At 46.0% G+C, this 17,491-nt stretch overlaps 3 protein-coding genes across 3 annotated transcripts; 1 reads left to right on the plus strand and 2 right to left on the minus strand.

The window, feature by feature from the left end:
* The first annotated feature begins 1,245 nt into the window (after positions 1-1,245).
* Positions 1,246-5,909, plus strand: atad1b (ATPase family AAA domain containing 1b). The gene is made up of 10 exons (XM_076035175.1): positions 1,246-1,400; positions 1,953-2,149; positions 2,271-2,369; positions 2,451-2,571; positions 3,313-3,513; positions 3,622-3,728; positions 4,703-4,792; positions 4,886-4,936; positions 5,017-5,147; positions 5,275-5,909. Exons 2-10 carry the CDS (start codon positions 1,973-1,975, stop codon positions 5,393-5,395), a joined length of 1,098 nt encoding a protein of 365 aa, XP_075891290.1. The 5' UTR covers positions 1,246-1,400; positions 1,953-1,972; the 3' UTR covers positions 5,396-5,909.
* A 166-nt stretch (positions 5,910-6,075) lies between these two features.
* Positions 6,076-10,206, minus strand: minpp1b (multiple inositol-polyphosphate phosphatase 1b). The gene is made up of 7 exons (XM_076035174.1): positions 9,752-10,206; positions 8,791-8,967; positions 8,504-8,698; positions 8,269-8,366; positions 8,062-8,192; positions 7,848-7,981; positions 6,076-6,754 (listed from the first exon to the last, which is right to left on the minus strand). Exons 1-7 carry the CDS (start codon positions 10,143-10,145, stop codon positions 6,501-6,503), a joined length of 1,383 nt encoding a protein of 460 aa, XP_075891289.1. The 5' UTR covers positions 10,146-10,206; the 3' UTR covers positions 6,076-6,500.
* An 872-nt stretch (positions 10,207-11,078) lies between these two features.
* On the minus strand, positions 11,079-17,363 carry LOC142894055 (rac GTPase-activating protein 1). The gene is made up of 18 exons (XM_076035177.1): positions 17,080-17,363; positions 16,336-16,493; positions 16,053-16,255; positions 15,167-15,306; positions 14,972-15,050; positions 14,785-14,838; positions 13,846-13,938; positions 13,543-13,654; positions 13,362-13,468; positions 13,030-13,188; positions 12,843-12,938; positions 12,538-12,736; positions 12,296-12,398; positions 11,982-12,114; positions 11,793-11,904; positions 11,584-11,695; positions 11,461-11,507; positions 11,079-11,332 (listed from the first exon to the last, which is right to left on the minus strand). The coding sequence occupies exons 2-17, from the start codon at positions 16,424-16,426 to the stop codon at positions 11,462-11,464; spliced, it is 1,839 nt and encodes a 612-aa protein (XP_075891292.1). The 5' UTR covers positions 16,427-16,493; positions 17,080-17,363; the 3' UTR covers positions 11,079-11,332; position 11,461.
* Positions 17,364-17,491: the final 128 nt, after the last annotated feature.

Here is a 17,491-nt window from a genome sequence, read left to right on the forward strand (position 1 = left end):
GTGACATTTGAAGCGTCGTAACTCGTCCGGTTCCAAGGACGATGGCGCAGCTGAATTACCTCCGTTTAATATCAATAACCCAATCTTTACCTGAGATGGGTAATTCACTGTGTTACATCGCCACCTGCTGGATCATTCGAATAGGAAGAAGTAGATCCTCGCAATGCATTGTGAATATAACAATATCAGTGTAGAAGTATCACCATTCTTGATGGTTTCAGGGAAAAACATGTTTTGGTTTGATTGCCACATTTAAATTTTTTTTTTTTTTTTTTTTTTTTTTTTAAATGGTTGCATGCCATCCTAGTCAGGTCCTGTGGGAAGACACGCCTCCTCTTTAGGGCCACACTCAACCCCTCAACAGTGAATGAAAAGCTTGATAGTTGACTGTGCTCTTGCACTCATTTGACAATGTCCTTAAGAATCTTATCTTAGAATCTGTACCAGCCATCTGCCAGGCTGAGATGTGATTCAGTGTGAAACGGACCATTCCATATTGTTTGCAAGATGGATTTTTCTCCCCATTCGAAATATTTTGGTTGCTTGGGGTTTGGTAGCAGGTCAGCCACAGCGTACGAGGAGGAGGGTCAACTTCAGTTTGCCACAGCTCCTTTCAGGACAGTGATGGTAGTCATGACATGTCGGACACATCGAGACATGTCACATTGATGTATTTCCTCATTCCCAATAAGCAAAACAGTATTATATCTGATAGAAAGTAAGGCTAATCAGCTGAAAACCAAATATCAGTTGGAGAATAGACTTTATCACAGTGATATATGAAATAAAAAATGAAAAAAACAACAACATGGATTGATCGCGATGTAAGATCTATAGATTTATAGGTGGAGCATTAATGACAGATCCTGGCAATTGACAGTGGCGTTTAATACATTATCACTGATCATAAATACATTGAAACAAATGACTTCTCTGTATCACCAACAGACATCGATTTTCCAGGAAATTGTTTTACAATCAGATCTTCACAACAAATGGTTGAACCAGAGGTATACCTCTGAAGAAAATGACTGTTTCAACATCCTGGTCTCTGTCTTCACTGGTTAGTCTTCCAAAGCAGTTTCAATGCAATAAAACCAGAGTGCACAGTTTTACATCCAGATAACTGGAGACTGGAGACCATCCATCTGGGCAGTGTGAATGTGGAAAGGACATGGAAACAGGCTGTATGTGACTCTGAAAATTAAAATACAATGAACAGAACAACAGAAAAGAAGAATGTCATTTGAAATCGATATTAAGTAATATTGCATTGTCTAAGTTCAAGATCATACTCCAGTCCAGTTGGTGGCGGTGATGCACCCACAGCTGGTTGTCAACCCTCATTGAACAGGAAAAAAGAAGAAGAACTGAACCACGGCTGAACGTGAGAGACGGAGGTAAGAGCAGTGACACGCAGCCGATAATCACTTACTCGTGCCCAGGCTTTTCTTACAGACACGCCGGGAGAAACGGGGCTCCGCGGTGTGTACCTGCCGGTCAGTGATGGCTGTATCGCTTTTGAGGAGCCGTCAAGTGATGGCCACACAGCCCAGAAGGTCAAGCTAATGCTAAAGTTAGCGGCTAGCCGACACGGATACTTTCGTTTCGTTAGTGAACAATAGAGGGTCACACGCGCAGTTGTGTGGACGTTGGGGTCCCGGAGGACTGTGTCCATTAAAGGAACAGTATGGGAGACAACCGACACTTTCACATTTGCCACACATTTGCCACATATTTGCCTGTCACAGTCCATCTGCTCGTAACTTCAGAGCTGTGTGAGGACCTGATGTCTATCAGAACATTGAGGACTGGAGAATGCCACTTGTGTAGTCTTATCATCAACAGTTCAGTCCCTTGTTGAATCAGAATTAGAACCTCTACACTCTCCCACACAGTCCAGAACCAGTCGTCGGAGGTGTCTGATGGTGTTCTTTGCGTGTTCCCTGCAGCCTGAACTTCCTGACGTCTCATGATGGTGCTGAGGGAGGTTCCGGCCGAGAACATCGCCCGCCCGTTGGGCAGGAATGAGGTCATCGGCCTTCTCTTTCGTCTCACCATATTCGGAGCGGTCACCTACTTCACCATCAAGTGGATGGTGGATGCCATTGACCCCACCAGGAAGCAGAAGGTGGAGGCTCAGAAACAGGTGTGACAGTGAGACTCGGTGTTCCCGCCGTTGGAATGCCACCTTGCAACATGAGACTTTCACGGCCGAGCCAGAACAGGGGGGTGTCTTCATTTAATCTGAACTACATGTTGTCTTCCAGGCGGAGAAGTTGATGAGGCAGATCGGAGTGAAGAATGTCAAGCTCTCGGAATACGAGATGAGTATTGCAGCTCACCTAGTCGACCCGCTCAGCATGCAGGTGATGTCCCGCTTCTACACACCTGAAGTGCTCGGCAGGATAAACAGTCCACATGACGTATGTGTGTGTGTGTGAGTGTAGATAACGTGGAGGGACATCGCTGGTTTGGATGAAGTCATCACAGAGTTGAAGGAAACCGTCATCCTACCCGTGCAGAAGAGACACCTGTTTATCGGCTCCAAACTCCTGCAGCCCCCTAAAGGTCAGCAGTTTCCCAAGACATTATATCACAGCGTTACCGCTTGATGACGATGTAAACCAGTGTTTTTCAACCTGTTTCTGAGCCACGGGACATTCTTTACATTGGAAAAAATCCCCAGGCACACCACCAAACCTAAAATACCAAGGACAACATAGTCTCCTCATTTGTTTATACTCACTCAGTGTGAAACCTGGGAAACCTGTTTACATGCACACAACGTGGATATCCTGGGAGGAATTGATGAAAAGCCTTTCCTTCGCCTTTTTGCCTCACTGCTTTTGGGCTGTGTTGTTTTTATTATTTATGTTTTACTGTTGGTGTAGCACTTTGACATTTCCTTAATGTAAGGTGCAATATAAATAAAATCTATTACTATTTATTATTATTAAAGCACATTCACTCCACAATAGGATTATTATTGTTATTATACTTATTATTATCGTTATTATTATCATCATACTCCGTGACCCTGAGCTCAGGAAGAAGCGGGTATGGAAGATGAATTAATTAATTAGTATTATTATTATTATTATTATTATTATTATTATTATTATTATTGTTTAGAACAATTAAGTGATATTGGATTATTTTTCACGGCACACCTAACATTATCTCATGGTACACTAGTGTAGCAGCACAGTTGGTGAACAACACTGATATAGGCAGTAAACATGACTTGATGAAGGAATGAAAACAAGGAGTAGGAAGCAGGAGAAGGTGTAAATTGAGTGTCTCCACCAGGAGTGCTGCTGTACGGCCCCCCAGGCTGCGGTAAAACTCTGATTGCCAAGGCCACGGCCAAGGGGGCGGGGTTCCGCTTCATCAACCTGCAGCCAAGCACGCTGACCGACAAGTGGTACGGAGAGTCGCAGAAGCTGGCCGCCGCCGTCTTCACTTTGGCTGTTAAACTGCAGCCGTCAATCATCTTCATCGACGAGATAGGTTGGTCGCGCACCTCCACCGGCCGCCGGGGGGGGGCTAAGCTAAAAGAAAAGAAAAAGAAAATCAAGACGCGAGTCATTGATGTTGTGCGCTTGTCCCTGTGGTCAGACTCATTCCTGCGGAGCCGATCAAGTTCGGACCACGAGGCCACGGCCATGATGAAGGCCCAGTTCATGAGCCTGTGGGATGGGCTGGATACAGACCACCGCTGCCAGGTACACACACACATACACACACACACACACACACACACACACACACACACACTAGGACTGTGCAAATAAGTTAATTTTAAATCCAAGTCTGATTTTTTTTTTTAGTCAAGACGATGTTAATAAAAGGAAAATCGATTTTCCTCTGGCATGTTTCCAGGCTGTGCGCCACTAGGCTGCCTTAGTCCTCCTCCCCCCTCGAGAAGCTGCTACACACACACCCCTCTGTCAGCATGTCTACTTTTGCTAAAGGAAGCGAGAATTCTTTTGCTAAAAAAGGCAAGAAAATCAAGTCAGTCGTGGTGAATTGGTACAGCTTCGAGGTTTGGGATGAAGAGTAAAGCACTCCCCGCTGCAAAGTGCCTGAATGGCTGCACTGCTGAAGACTGCAGCACCACAAACTTAGTTCAACACCTGACAAACACCACAAGCCAGAGTGGGAGCAGTGTGTTGCTTTGCGGGCTGTACATGAGGAAGGAAGGCCGGTTTTTCGGATCAACTCGCTACTATGCTAACTGTCTACCTTTGTTTACTGCGGTTGTTAAAACCAGGAAGTGATTCCTCATGCTGCTCTCGCCACCACCTGTTAGTAAAACATTTTTTCCCGAAGTCACGTATGACGTGCTCTTGTCTCGTTTCTGTAGCATGTTTAACGAGAAATGTCACGTAACCCAGTCGTGCACTGAACGGTGTGTTGTAGCCTAATGTCGCAAGTGCTCACTGAGTATCGGAGATCAAAATATCACAACCCCTTTATTTCAAAATAAAGAATAATTTATTTCATTTTCTTTTTTAGTCTTACCAAAAAAAAAAAATCGAAATTGAAATTGAAAATCGGGATTTTATTTTTGTCCAAAATCGCCCAGCCCTGACACACACACACACACACACACACACACACACACACACACACACACACACTACGTCAGTGTGTAGTTTCCTTCCACGGTGACGAGGTGAAGGTGTCTCTGTGTCAGGTGATCATCATGGGGGCAACCAATCGTCCTCAAGATCTGGACTCGGCTATTTTGAGGAGAATGCCAACGAGGTTCCACATCAACCAGCCGGTTGGTACACACACACACACACACACACACACACACACACTATTAACTCGGCATTGTGTTCACACGTGTCATGTATCTGGTCTGTGTGTGCAGAGTGTGAGGCAGAGGGAGCAGATCCTCAAACTCATCCTGGAGAATGAGAGCGTGAGTTCACACACACACACACACACACAGGTAGTGTATTGATCCCTGACAGTCTTCTCTCTTTGGCCCCTCCCCCCCAGTTCGATCAGTCTGTTGACCTCCCGAACGTTGCCAAAGACACGGAGGGCTTTTCGGGGAGCGACCTCAAAGAGATGTGTCGCGATGCGGCGCTGCTGTGTCTGCGCGACTTTGTTCACACACAGAGCGACAGGTACCCGTCTGACTGCCTCCCGTCTGCCTGAGCGTGACAGTGCCTGTCACAGCGAAAACAGCTTTCCAATGTCAAACTTCCTCTCTCTCTCTCTCTCTCTCTGTCTCTCTGTCTCTCTCCCCCCCAGCTTGTCAGAGGACTACATCCGCCCCATCAGCCAGTCGGACCTTCAGAAGTCCATCTGTAAGCTGAAGAAGTCAAAGGGGGTGGGTGGAGTCCACCCTCTGCTGCACGCCGCACTGGATTGACTCATGTGACTTGTTTGGTTTTTATTTATGTGCCTCTGTTAGCTGTCTATTCCATTCAGCCCGTGTGTTGATACTGTTTGTGAAAGAAAGCTGCTTTTGCGAGTGCAAACTCAGATGCATAAAGATGTTGGCCAAGCCAAACCTGAGAAAACATCTCGTCTGTCAAACGTGCCACCATTCAGCCTGGTTTATCTTTGATGATCTGCCCACAACCTCCATTCAGACTGCAGTGCACCGACCCATTATTATGAAAATCCTGAAGTCGCTGTGAATGGACTTACGTGTAAGTAAAAGTAAAATCTGGACTTCTCTGGAACCTAAATCTGTCAGAAGCAAAACACAAGTTTACGTTCATGATGAGTGTTTTTTCTCTTATTTTTCCTTCTTTTATGCTTTTGTCTCGGGTGTTGCAGTATAAAACAGTTCATTCTGAAAGATTTATTTTGAAACCTTTAAGTTGGTAACGTGTTCTCAATGGGATCTACAATACACAGAATTAAACTATTATATTCAACATTTGTGGTGTGATTGAGTGATATCTTCCCTGAAATGTCTCGGTACTTTAGAACCAATCAGTTTCCTCTGGCTGTAGCAGGTGGAAAGCAACCACTATGAGCTGCAAATAGAGATGGTCGAAAATTATTCCGAACAACATACGGAATAAAACTTTTTCAAAACGGTTTATAAAAAGAAAAAACTTTATTAAAGCTTGAAATGGAAAACAGTTAAAATTATAAATAAAAACACAAGAGCCTCTTATTGTGAAAAACCCTGATCTCAGTCTGAGTAAAAACAGCATCCCGAGGCTTTTTAGAGGAACTGCACCAAGACACCAAAAGCACATTATAAAGCACATGAAGAAAAGCACACCCAATCAGAAATCAGAACAATTAAAGGGACCGCAATTAGAGAGGGAAGACAGAACTGATCATTCCTGCGTCTCTCTCAGTCCCACCCCCCCTCATTGCTTTCATTAATCACACAAACACTTTGCCCTGGACATTCCACTCCAGCTCAGCTGATAGTGTATCAGTAGGTAGGTGAGGGCAAACTCTCAGGGCTGCGGGGGGGGCGGGTCGGTTTCCATCAATGAGGAGACTTGTGCTCACAGTTCGGTATTGGGGCCCCGGCCAACAGTTCGGCCTTCACACTCCCGCTGGAAGTCGCAGCCATCCAGCAGATGGCGATATGTGGCACGCACGTCCCTGTAGAGCGGCGCATCCTCCGCCTCCAGACCAGGGAAGCGCACTGGAGTCTCGTTGACGAGCAGCTGCAACCGCGGGCCGCGTTGGCAGTCGTACAGGATGAAGAGCAGGTTGGCAGCGTAGGGAACAATGCGGCTGGTGCGGAAAACTCTTCCTGTGAGAGAAAAGGACTCCAAAGTCATCCAAAGTTTACTGCTACAGCGGTGGCAGGTGGTGCAGGAGAAGCTGTCACTTGGATAAACAAGGAGCCGCTCATCTCTAGGCTAGTAGTAGCCGCTGGATAGCTCAGCTTACAGCTCGCTGAGCTAACAGCTGTGTGGCGCTGAGGTAACGGTGATGTTAACGTAGTGTCAGTAAGATTATCACTGTCTAGCTCAGTGGTTTTCAATGTGAGGGCCCGTGGCCCCCTGAGGAGGAGGATTTATTTGCTTTTTCCTTATCTTCCCCGCCAGGGTGCACTAGGGCGGCCACCCTGGCGGGGAAGATAAGGAAAAAGCAAATAAATTATGCAATTCAGATATCTTTTAATTATTATTATCAAATAAAATCTAAATGTTGTTTGATCATTATTATTAAATAAAATCTGCAAATCATAATATTTTTGGTTTGTTCCATTCATCAAGGTGATTTACTCCACAAGCTGGCCTAGGTAATCCAAAATCGACAGGTGTGTAACAAAGGGACCAAAGGAACAGACGGTCAGCTCAGTTGTGAAAGACACTGCTGCAAAAAAAAATTCAAATCGGCCAACTAACGCAAGAAAATACGAGGCAGCAAACATTAAGTTTGGATTTACATACAGGAAATAGCCACGGTTATCAACATGCTATCTGGTAGGATTCTTATTCTAAATACATGTGGCAATTATTTAATAGCATTCTAAAAGTTGATGTTTCTCTTCATGTTTAGTAGTATGGGTTGTTTTCCAGAGGGGTCTGCAGCCACAAGCTAGCACTGTTTGGGGGCCACGGCCTGGAGGAGTTTGGGAGCCGCTGCTTTAGCTAACGGACACAACAGGGTAAGTTTACTGTGAAGGTACACTGGGACAAAATCTGTTGCTGCAATGAATGTAGGCAGAGTTGTGCAGCACTTGTGGAGTAGATTGGAGTTAAGGTTAGACACAGCTGGACCACGTCAAAAAAATCAATCCGAAAATTTTTATATTTTCACCATGGTCTGATAAAACCAGCCGAACGAACTTGTTCTGTCAGTGTGTCCTTGTGTCAAACAGAGGCGGCGCTTTGTACCGTGCTGTGTGTGGAAGTTGCTGGCAGTGGGCGGAGTCTCTTCCTTGTAGAGTCCCAGCAGAGAGAGGACAGGCAGGAGCGTCTCTGCATGACCCAGGAGGATGGAGGCGGGCTCAGGAGGTTCGTCTGTCGACCTGAGTGACACCAAGACCCAACTTCCTGAGGCCCTTCAAATTAAGAGTCTGCCGCTGACCGGCGTGTGTCGTGCACTCGCCTGCGTGGGCGTCCTGCTTTGTCCAACGTCCTGAAGATGTGATGGAACAGAGGACAGCTGGACAGTCCGCTGATTGCGTGACCATGAGAGCGCTTCCAGTACTGCTTCAGGTCGGCCTTGTACTCCAGCACCTGCACAGCACACAACTGGTGAGGAAGCAGCACGCACATGTGGGAATGGTGTGTGTGTGTGTAGCTTCATACGTACCTTGGCGTCATCCTCATCAAACAGGAAGCACCACGGTGAGTGAACAGATTTAATTGACAGTTCATAGGAACAAATGAAAAACGCAGCTTCCAGCAGATCTGCAGGATAGACAGGAAGGTGTGAGGAAACACACACACACACACACACACACACACACACACAATCAAGCCTCTGTTTTGCTGTAAGGTGTGTGTGTGTGTGTGTGTGTGTGTGTGTGTGTGTGTGTGTGTCTGACCAGCGGTGAGGAGATGTGGCTGCAGACCCAGCTTCCTGGCTGTCTTCCTCCGCAGCTCCTCCATCTCCTCTCCTTCTTTGAACTTCTCCACCTCCTGCAGCGCCGTGCGGTTGTTCTCCACCCCCTCCACGTATTTACGGCACCGCTCAAAGAAGCGCAGCAGCTCGTCGTCCACCAGGTGGCGGTACTCCACACCTGAAAGGGCAGAGCACAGGGCACGCTAGGATGGATACGCGGCAGGCAGGATGCTCTCCGAGCCCTGCTGGGTGGGCGACTTGACTTCCGACCTGACTGGCCCCACAGCCCCTCCTGGAAGGCCTCCACGCTGCTCAGGCAGCGGTGCTTGGAGCTGCTCCTCAGATTGATCTTCTCCTTGTTGTCCTCAGAGAAGAGTGCCGGCAGGAGGATGGACAGGCGGGCCGCCAGCTGACGTAGCTCTTCCCTCCCCTTGCCCACCAGCTGTCCTGAGGAAGAGGAACAACCATTAACACCCCGGATACCGAAAGCATTGCATTTGTTATCCCCGCCCCCCACAAACTTGACTCTGACCACTGGGCGGATGGACACTCAAAAGTAAAATTAGTCATTCAACTCCTTGACTCAAGTGAAAATAAGAAATGATAATGTTGCAAAAATGAAAAAGTTGTGTCTGAATAATCAGGACTGAACTGACAAGTGGTTAGAGGTCTTGATGAGCATTTTAATCATTTTGAAGATCGCTACTCTCAATACTGTAGTTTTTCTTTTTTTCAACTGCAGCACAACCAGACTAATCAGTAATGGTTATGACCAGTGAGCCATTACTGGATGTTCGCACTTTCATTTGTATTTTTAAGACACTTTTGTCTGTGCTGAGAACATATTGAACGACCGAAAAGCAGAGCAACTCCAAAAATATTCTTCTTTTAAAATATTATTACAGATGATATTGACCTACACAACAGAATACGGTTAAATGGCTCCACTTCAAGCAGCAACTATAAAAAACAATAATAAAATGACTTTTCCACAGAAATCGTTTTCTCTTTAAAAATAAATAAATAAATAAATACAATTAGCATATTTTTCCCATAGTAAGGAGTAGAAAATACTGATATTTGTGGACAAACGTAAAAATAAAAATAGACTTCAAAAAGAGAAATATTCACGTACTAACACCTGAAAAACCTAATCCAGTTGCACCGCTTACGATCTAAATAAATGCTTTTTTTTGTTTTTCGCTGTGTTGCTCCACGGGCTCCCTCTCACCGTCCATGTCGTCAGTGAACCAGTTGTCCCAGCGGCTCTGGATGTCCTGCAGCCAGTCCTCGGATCCTCCGGACGCTTCCCTGCGGACTAGTTCGCTCAGCTTCCGGATTCTGCGGATGTTTTTCACCGTCGGATAGCGGCTGCCGTGTCTGATGAGGGCGCTCAGGTGGACCGGAGAGCAGCGCTCGCTGGCCGGAGCCCTCAGAATGGATCGGTTGACTGAGAAGGCGTCCCGCAGAAGGTGCGGGTTCACCTCCTCGTAGCGGGTCTTTGTACCGAAGTACATAGCGATGTGCGGGATGTCTCGGGCCAGAAGGGAGCAGGAGCAACAGCCAATAAACAGGCCGGAGGTCGCCAGCAGCAACGCGGTTCCGGACGGTGAAACGGAGAACATATTGGCGGGCGTCAGTGCAGCAGGAGCCGGACCGCCGCCACCTTTGTTTTTTCTGTTGATTTTCCGGGTTGGAAACCTTTAACCTACTGGCCGCGTATCCCTGCTGGACGACAAAAATCTTTCCCGGCGTTTAAGCTAACGCGTTTCCGTTCCACAGCTACTGTCGAATACATTTCAATTAAAATCCACTTTATTAAAACACAGTATCTTTGCTTAACGTGTCATAGAACAAAAACGGTTTTGAAGGTCTTAGTTGTAAGTTTACTTAGAAACGCAGTATTGAATAAAACCGCGGCGTGGTGCGATCAAAAAACGATTCTGAATAAATTAATAAATACATAAATAAATAAACATTAATTCAGCGTTTGCTAGGTGCAAGACTTAGAATATAACAGTATCAAACTTAATTTAAAAATGTTAGCAATATGATAGGAAACTCATTAGGTGGCAAAACACATTTTTTTGTTTAAAAAATAAAATAATAATTAATTGACAATCAGATATTGGACTGAAAATCGTATATATTTTAACATTTGTCAGCCAGGTTTTTTTTTTTCTTTTCTTAACACACCTGCTATCTTTTTTCATCTTCCTTAACTAAAGAACCCATAATTACATGCTGATATTCTATATAGGCTGATTTAAGTTAGCTGACTTTCTTTGCCTTAGTTTTTTCTTTGTGCTTCAGTGTACAGTACGATTTAAAAATACATCAGCACTTTATTAGGAGTAAGCTTGCACTGTAAATGTAGACATAATGGATTTTTGCCGAGTCTCTTTTAATGTTGTTTTTTTTTTATTCATATACACTCATTTGCAGAATTGTGCCGCAATAGTATGCAAGGGAAATTTGTGCTTTAGTGTTTAGCTTTGGTTTGGTGTCCTCTGAAGTCTCATTGATAGTGTTTTACTGTTTAACAGAACATTTTCTATGAATAAAAAGTTAATTTATTTTTTCTTAAACTTTCTAACAAACATGTTTTATTTTTCAGTTTACAGCTTGACAAAAACACACATTGTGGATTCTTCATGAGTAGATACAGGCATAAAACATCCTGCCACAGACAGTCCGGTCCATGGCACTGATAAATATTTATCCCACAATGCAACCCTCAGTCTAAATGGGGACCATCCATCTTTTCCATTTACTCATTACAAACGTTGACACTGGCTTCACTTCCTGCTGACTGAAAAAGAAATGCAGAATTTTAAATTGGGTATGGGGTGTGTGTGTGTGTGTGTGTGTGTGTGTGTGTGTGTGTGTGTGTGTGTGTGTGTGTGTGTGTGTGTGCGCGTGCGTGCGTGACAGAGAGACCTCAGTTGGGTGAAGTGAAGAATCTCTTCCCAGGTTCAACTCGACTCCTGAGGATAAAAATAAAACCAGTCAAATCAGAAGTGCAACACTGGTGCCTCTGCGGGGCGCTGGTTCTGGTCTTACGTGGTGGCCATGGCATGACCCAGGTTCTTGATCCTGCCTCGCAGAGACCCCCTGCTGGTGGATTTATAGTAACTGTTCAACTCCGGAGACGTCAGCGGTTTAAACAGACGACCTGGAATATGGAATAAAATATAAGAATGTGGTGTTGGTGTGAAAATTCCACTACAAGACAGCTGAACAGAAAGCTCAAAGCAGCGGCATAGACCAACCTTGTCCACCATCCTGGTTGTAGGCGCCAGCAGTGGAGGCAGAGGACGGGACTGGGTCAGTGAGGACACTTCTCCAGTAAGACTCAGGGAGGGCCAGCATGCGGGACATGACCTGAGACAAAGCAGATGCTTTGACATCCTCCTGTCGACAATGAGCTTTTTAAATGTGCCTTTTTTTTGGTGCAGAACCTTTGGTTGAGTGTTGGTGTCTCTCATAATGGTTGATGGAGTTGGCTCAGACATCCCGTGTCCCACAACAGTGGGTCCAAATACCCGTGCCAAGTTGTTCTGGTCCATCTGACACGGAGGGCTCCGCATCACCCTAAAACAGAACAGAAGAATGAAAATGGAAAAATGGATTGGAGAAACATTCAAGATTTAACATTTATTTATTTTCATTCCAGAAAAAATGAGACGGTTTCTAGTCGAAGCTCTGCTACAGTCTTGACGTCCCATTGATCCCAGGGTCTCTTGCTAATCATCCTGACCAGCAGAGGGCATACTTGTGCAGGTGCAGCATTAGGAAGGCCAGGGTGTCTCTGTTGGCTTTAGGAAGCTGTGCGATGGTCTGGAAGAACGTGCTGTTGTCCTCTTCTTCCATCATCTCTAGAATATTGAGATATTCCAGCATTGTCAGACAAGAAAAGCTTCCATGGGGGTTTAGTTTTGCAGTCTTCATGTTATGCCTCAAAGCAGAATCATCCATTACCGCATCTTGTTTATGAAAGCTGATTTTTGCTTGTACCTGCAGCCTCGCCGAAAGCTCGGTGTAACTTGAAGGTGACGAGTGGCTCCTTCAGTTTCCGCAGGAAGTCCTTGAGCACGCCACAGATCACATGGATGTCGTGAACCTTGTTGAGCTGGGGCAGAGCTTTCCCCTCCAGGAAACGGTCCTTCAGCTCCTTCACCAAGCGCTCTCCTCCAGGAACCCTGTACAGACCCCTCTGAGCGCACGCACACACGCGCACACATAAAGTGCACGTGATGTTTCTCTTTGGTTTGGACCTTGCAACGTCAGCGCTGAAGACGAAGGTGCGATGCAGAGCTCACCTCTTGCAAGCCCCTCCTCTCGATCTCAGCCACACACTCCACCAGCAGCTGAGGGACTCGGGGAGGAACAGCTGGAGCAAAATACTCCAGTGAGTTCTGAAACGACCGCCAACATCTCCGTCCATCAGAAAGCACTACGATGAGCAGGCAGAGGCAGGAGAAAGACCGTCCGCTTCCCTCCGCTCACCTGATGCACCTGCTGAGTTGCACTTCCTGTTGAGCAGCTGATGATGACTCCCTGCTTGCACTCCGGGTGAGTGACCACACGGCAGTTCCTGCACTTCATTGCGATCTTCCCGAAGCGGATCCTTTTCCCACATGGCGTGCAGGTCTCAGGACGGATCACCTGGAGGGTCAGAGGGACCACACGGAGCCCGCGGAAGACTGCCAGACTGCACTTGCTTCATGTACAGCTATACACTGACGCAGCAGCCAAACGGCATGCAAACACTGAGCAGTCACATGTTTGGTGAAGCCAAACTTGGACAACATCACAGGTGACCTCCTGGACGTCCTCACCGTTTTGGAGACAAATACGTGTCGGGGGTTTCGGTCCATCCTTTCCACCAGTGGAGCTTCAGGCTCCGCCTCAGTCTCATCAGAGATGAACCAGACCGACGTCTGATCTGAGAAGACACCTCCTGAACACAACTGGCTGACAGCAAACATCCAAAGTAGCAACAAACTGGTTGCGACTCACCTGCACAGTCCTGCAGGAGGGTTGGCGTCACTGTTTTGAACGTTTCCTGGGCGATTTGCTGCCCCCTGGTGTCCAGTGTCAGCACTGACGGCTTGATGGTGGTCTCCACTTCCTGTATCACACAGATAAGTCAGCAGTCTGTGCGACAATATTGCTGTGCTAGCTGTGTGCCCCCGTTCTACAACCAATCAGGCGAGAACGAATGTTCTAATTTATGTTACCTTGTTAACAGACTACCCCCCCCACTACCCCCATCATCATCATCATCATCATCATCATCTCTACACTTGTTTCCTTCTCCACCTTGTCCACAGTTTTCTTCTCCATCAGCTCCGACTTGTTCCCACCTTTCCCTCGTTTTACACCCGGACCGCTAACCACTCCCATGGATGAGCGCTGCAGGAATAAGAGGGGACAGCGCATACGCAATAACTGTTTTGTTTGAAAAAAAAAAAAAAAAAAGAATTCTCAGAATTTATGCAGGGTTGCAGGATTGACAGTTGAGTGTTAGGGAGCGAGCTACTTTGTGTAACTGACTGATGCAAACATCTGTCAAATGCCCAGTGGTGCCATGGATGTATGATAAGAACTGGATACCGGACTGCCAACATGGTGGCGTGCCGATTTCCTCCAGTGGCCACTCGAGGTACTGCAGCAACGAAAATCCCATGGGTCCAAAAAGTATTTTTCCATAGAGTGCAATACAAAAATGAAGGCCTTTAAAACAGCTGACAGGACGACTGTGACCTGAAGCGCGATTTATGTGAAATCTTTCTGTTGTAGATTTTTAATGTAGGGTTTTTCAGTCGTTTAAAACACTGATAAAGGCCAGAAAGTCAGCAGGAAATAGTTTATTCCCAGCATGACGTCACAACGTCGTACGTGCTGCCATGTCTCAGCTTGTTCTGATTGGCTGCATCCTGACGTGTCTGTAAGTGATGTTCTCCAGGATCGTTCTGATTGGTCAAATAGATCATGTGAGTTGCAGAGGCACGATGGGAAGTGAAACTACTGTGCACGCTATATGGGCCCATTAATGCGGAAGTCAAAAACCTTTTCAGCGTATGCGCTGGGTGAGCAACTTCATTGAAATGCATGGGTTCCCAAAAGTGAGGTCAGGGTCACTCAATCAGAATGTCTTAGTGCACCCCCTGCTGGACATGCCTCAACACATCATGAGATAAGGAGATCAGCCATGAGGGGAAGTCAGACGTCACCATCACACAGGCAGATTGAACTCACCCTGCGCTCTCTGGCACGAGATCTCAGAGGTTTGATGATGCTCGTGTCCAGATCCTGGAACAGCGGGAACGCAATTTTTCAACATTTGTCTTCACAGCACACAGAAGAAAACCCAGACGACACAACCCTCCGTCCTCAGACCGGTGGACGATTACTGAGCAAACAACTGGTGAGTTGCAGTATTTACCACGTCGTCGTCTGTCCGATCGTAGCTGATGTCAGAGTGACACACGGACATGAAGGAGGACTCGTCGATCACGGACAACCTGATGGAACAGGAGAAAATGCCACAGAGCACCAACAGGGTTGGATGTACAGTGAACCTTCCACAACAGCAGAACACATTGCACTTGGCCTCAAGCGTTGAGCGACGGTCTCCTACCGCTTGCTGCTCCTGTGCATCGTCACATTTCCCCCTTTGTGTTCAAATGTAGCCAGAAGAGATTTCTGCTCGTCGTTCAGACAGGCACTGGTTTTGGTGTCGTGGACCAGGATGTCACACATCAGCTGCATCTGCCTCTGCTGACAGTCAGGAATGACAGTGCCGTCAGCGCCCCCCAGAGGCTAAAAGCTCATTCACATTCAATATCTGGTCTGGATAACTTTTAAAGAGGTTTGCTTCAAACAATACTTTAGTTTTGCAGCACAACCAAACTGTAATCAGCAATAGTTATGACCAGTGAGCCATTATTGGATATTTACATTTTTAATAGCAATAACCAATGTTATTTTCTAATCTTCCATTTTCCGCTATACTGAAAACGTACTAATCGGTGACCACAAAGCTGAGGTACTCCCTCTGGAATATGATCCACTTTCATATTGAACTACACAACAGCAGTTCAACTAGCTCCACTTCAAGCAACAACAACTGTAAGATAAAAAGTGGGTTACTTTTAACAGAATATATATTTTTCAATCACAAAAGTGACAAGCATGTTTTTCCAATGCAAGAAGTTGAAAGTACAGATAAATTTGTACAAGTGTAGGGAGTGAAAATAAGGTCTTCAGAAAATTAAATGCTCAAGTAAAGTACATATAGTACTCAAGTACAATAATCAAGTATTTGTACTTCATCACTTCCAACCATTGCTCACAGGTCAAAAGGGGGAAAGAGTGAGTGAGTGTGTGAAGACTTAATGAAAAGAGTTTCCACCATAGACTCAATGATCAGTCACAGAGATCATATTGGTTTTTTCCATCTGGGCCACAGTTGTGAGCCCATGAAATTGTTCATATGTATTCTTTATAGGTTGGTAGGTTCTCACCAAGTACTGGTAGTCTCCTTCCACCTTGATGCGCTTCTTCATCTCCACATCCAGCTGGTTGCGAACGTGTTTCAGTTTGACCTCCAGAGCAGCTTTGGCCACGTCCGACTTGACCAGCAGTTCTTTGTACTTCTTGAGCTCGAGCTCTGCATGCAGCCATCGCTTCCTGACCGTCTCAAAGTTCTTCACCACTTCCACCATTTCTGGGGGCAGGACAGAAAAGCCACTCAGGCATATGTTGTGTGTGTGAGTGTGTGTGCATCGTGTCACTGGTCGGTCTCACCTTTCTCAGCACTCACAGCATTCTCCTCCATGGTGATCCTCTGGAGACACAGAGCCAGCAGCTCCTCAATGATGAGCCGAGACTCTCCCATCACTCGCCTCTCTTTTCTTCAACATTCAGACCTTCAGTCCTTGGTTGTCATGTCCGGCTTCCTGCAGCTTCAGGTAGTCACAAAGTCAACGCAGGTGAACTTCAATCACTCTACTGGTGTCTAAATCTGCCCGACTCTAAGCTCCCAGTACACAAGGCAGATGAAAGGCTAATGAGACGTGACCCAGGTGGATCCAAAGAGCATCCGACAGTGAAGACTGGGTGACAGAGTGGTTTAGCACTGCACTGCTTTTCATGCTATGCTAGGTTTGTGGCTAAGTGAGTTGGCGGTAAATATCAAACAGTCAAAGTCTATTTCTATTTACAGTCAAAGTTTAATTATATACATTTGTCTGTGTATTTTTTTCTGAGCAAATAACACTGATCTTTAATGAGCACAATTGAACAGGCCTCGGGTTGTCCCACAAAATCTATTTAGCATGCTGCTAGCTTTTTAAATTGGGAGACAGAACCGAAAATAATGCGGACTATGGCGAGACACACACTCATCTCATTTCATTCTCCCGAGGAAGTCAGCATGTAGGAAAAAAGGTTGTTTGTTGTCTGATTTATCCAAATGCAGAAAACAACAGCCATGGCTGCTTCAGATCAGCGCGTCAATTTGTTGAGATTTCTCAACAACGCTCAACTCACCACAATTTCGCTGAAACGGTATCGGCTTCACGCGACGTTTTCGACTTGAGATGTGTTTCCTTCAGCGCCACTCTTCTGAATGCGAGAGTGTGTTTTAATGTTAAGACGTGACTGAAGCCGCCATCGTCTGTCTGCGTGGAGACGACAGAGGACTGAACAAAGTGCAATGTTTGTCTTTTTAGTCAAATAATTTAGCACTCCCGCGACTGGTGAGCACGTGACAAGGCTCGTCCAGCGGTTGGTGGTGACGTCATCGTGCAGGTGCGCTGCGTCCTCGTTCTCGAGGTCGGCGTTGCTTTCATGGCGACACGGTATGTACGGAAATGGTGTACTTTTTGTTGTTTTTATTTTTTTTTATTATTTTTTATTTTTTATTTTAACCCATCTCCAAGCAGAAGATTACTGCAAGAAG

Source organism: Nelusetta ayraudi, unplaced genomic scaffold (assembly GCF_046127955.1).
Source record: "Nelusetta ayraudi isolate G7.1 ecotype Tasmania unplaced genomic scaffold, CSIRO-AGI_Nayr_v1 ptg000042l, whole genome shotgun sequence".
Taxonomy (NCBI): Eukaryota; Metazoa; Chordata; class Actinopteri; order Tetraodontiformes; family Monacanthidae; genus Nelusetta; species Nelusetta ayraudi.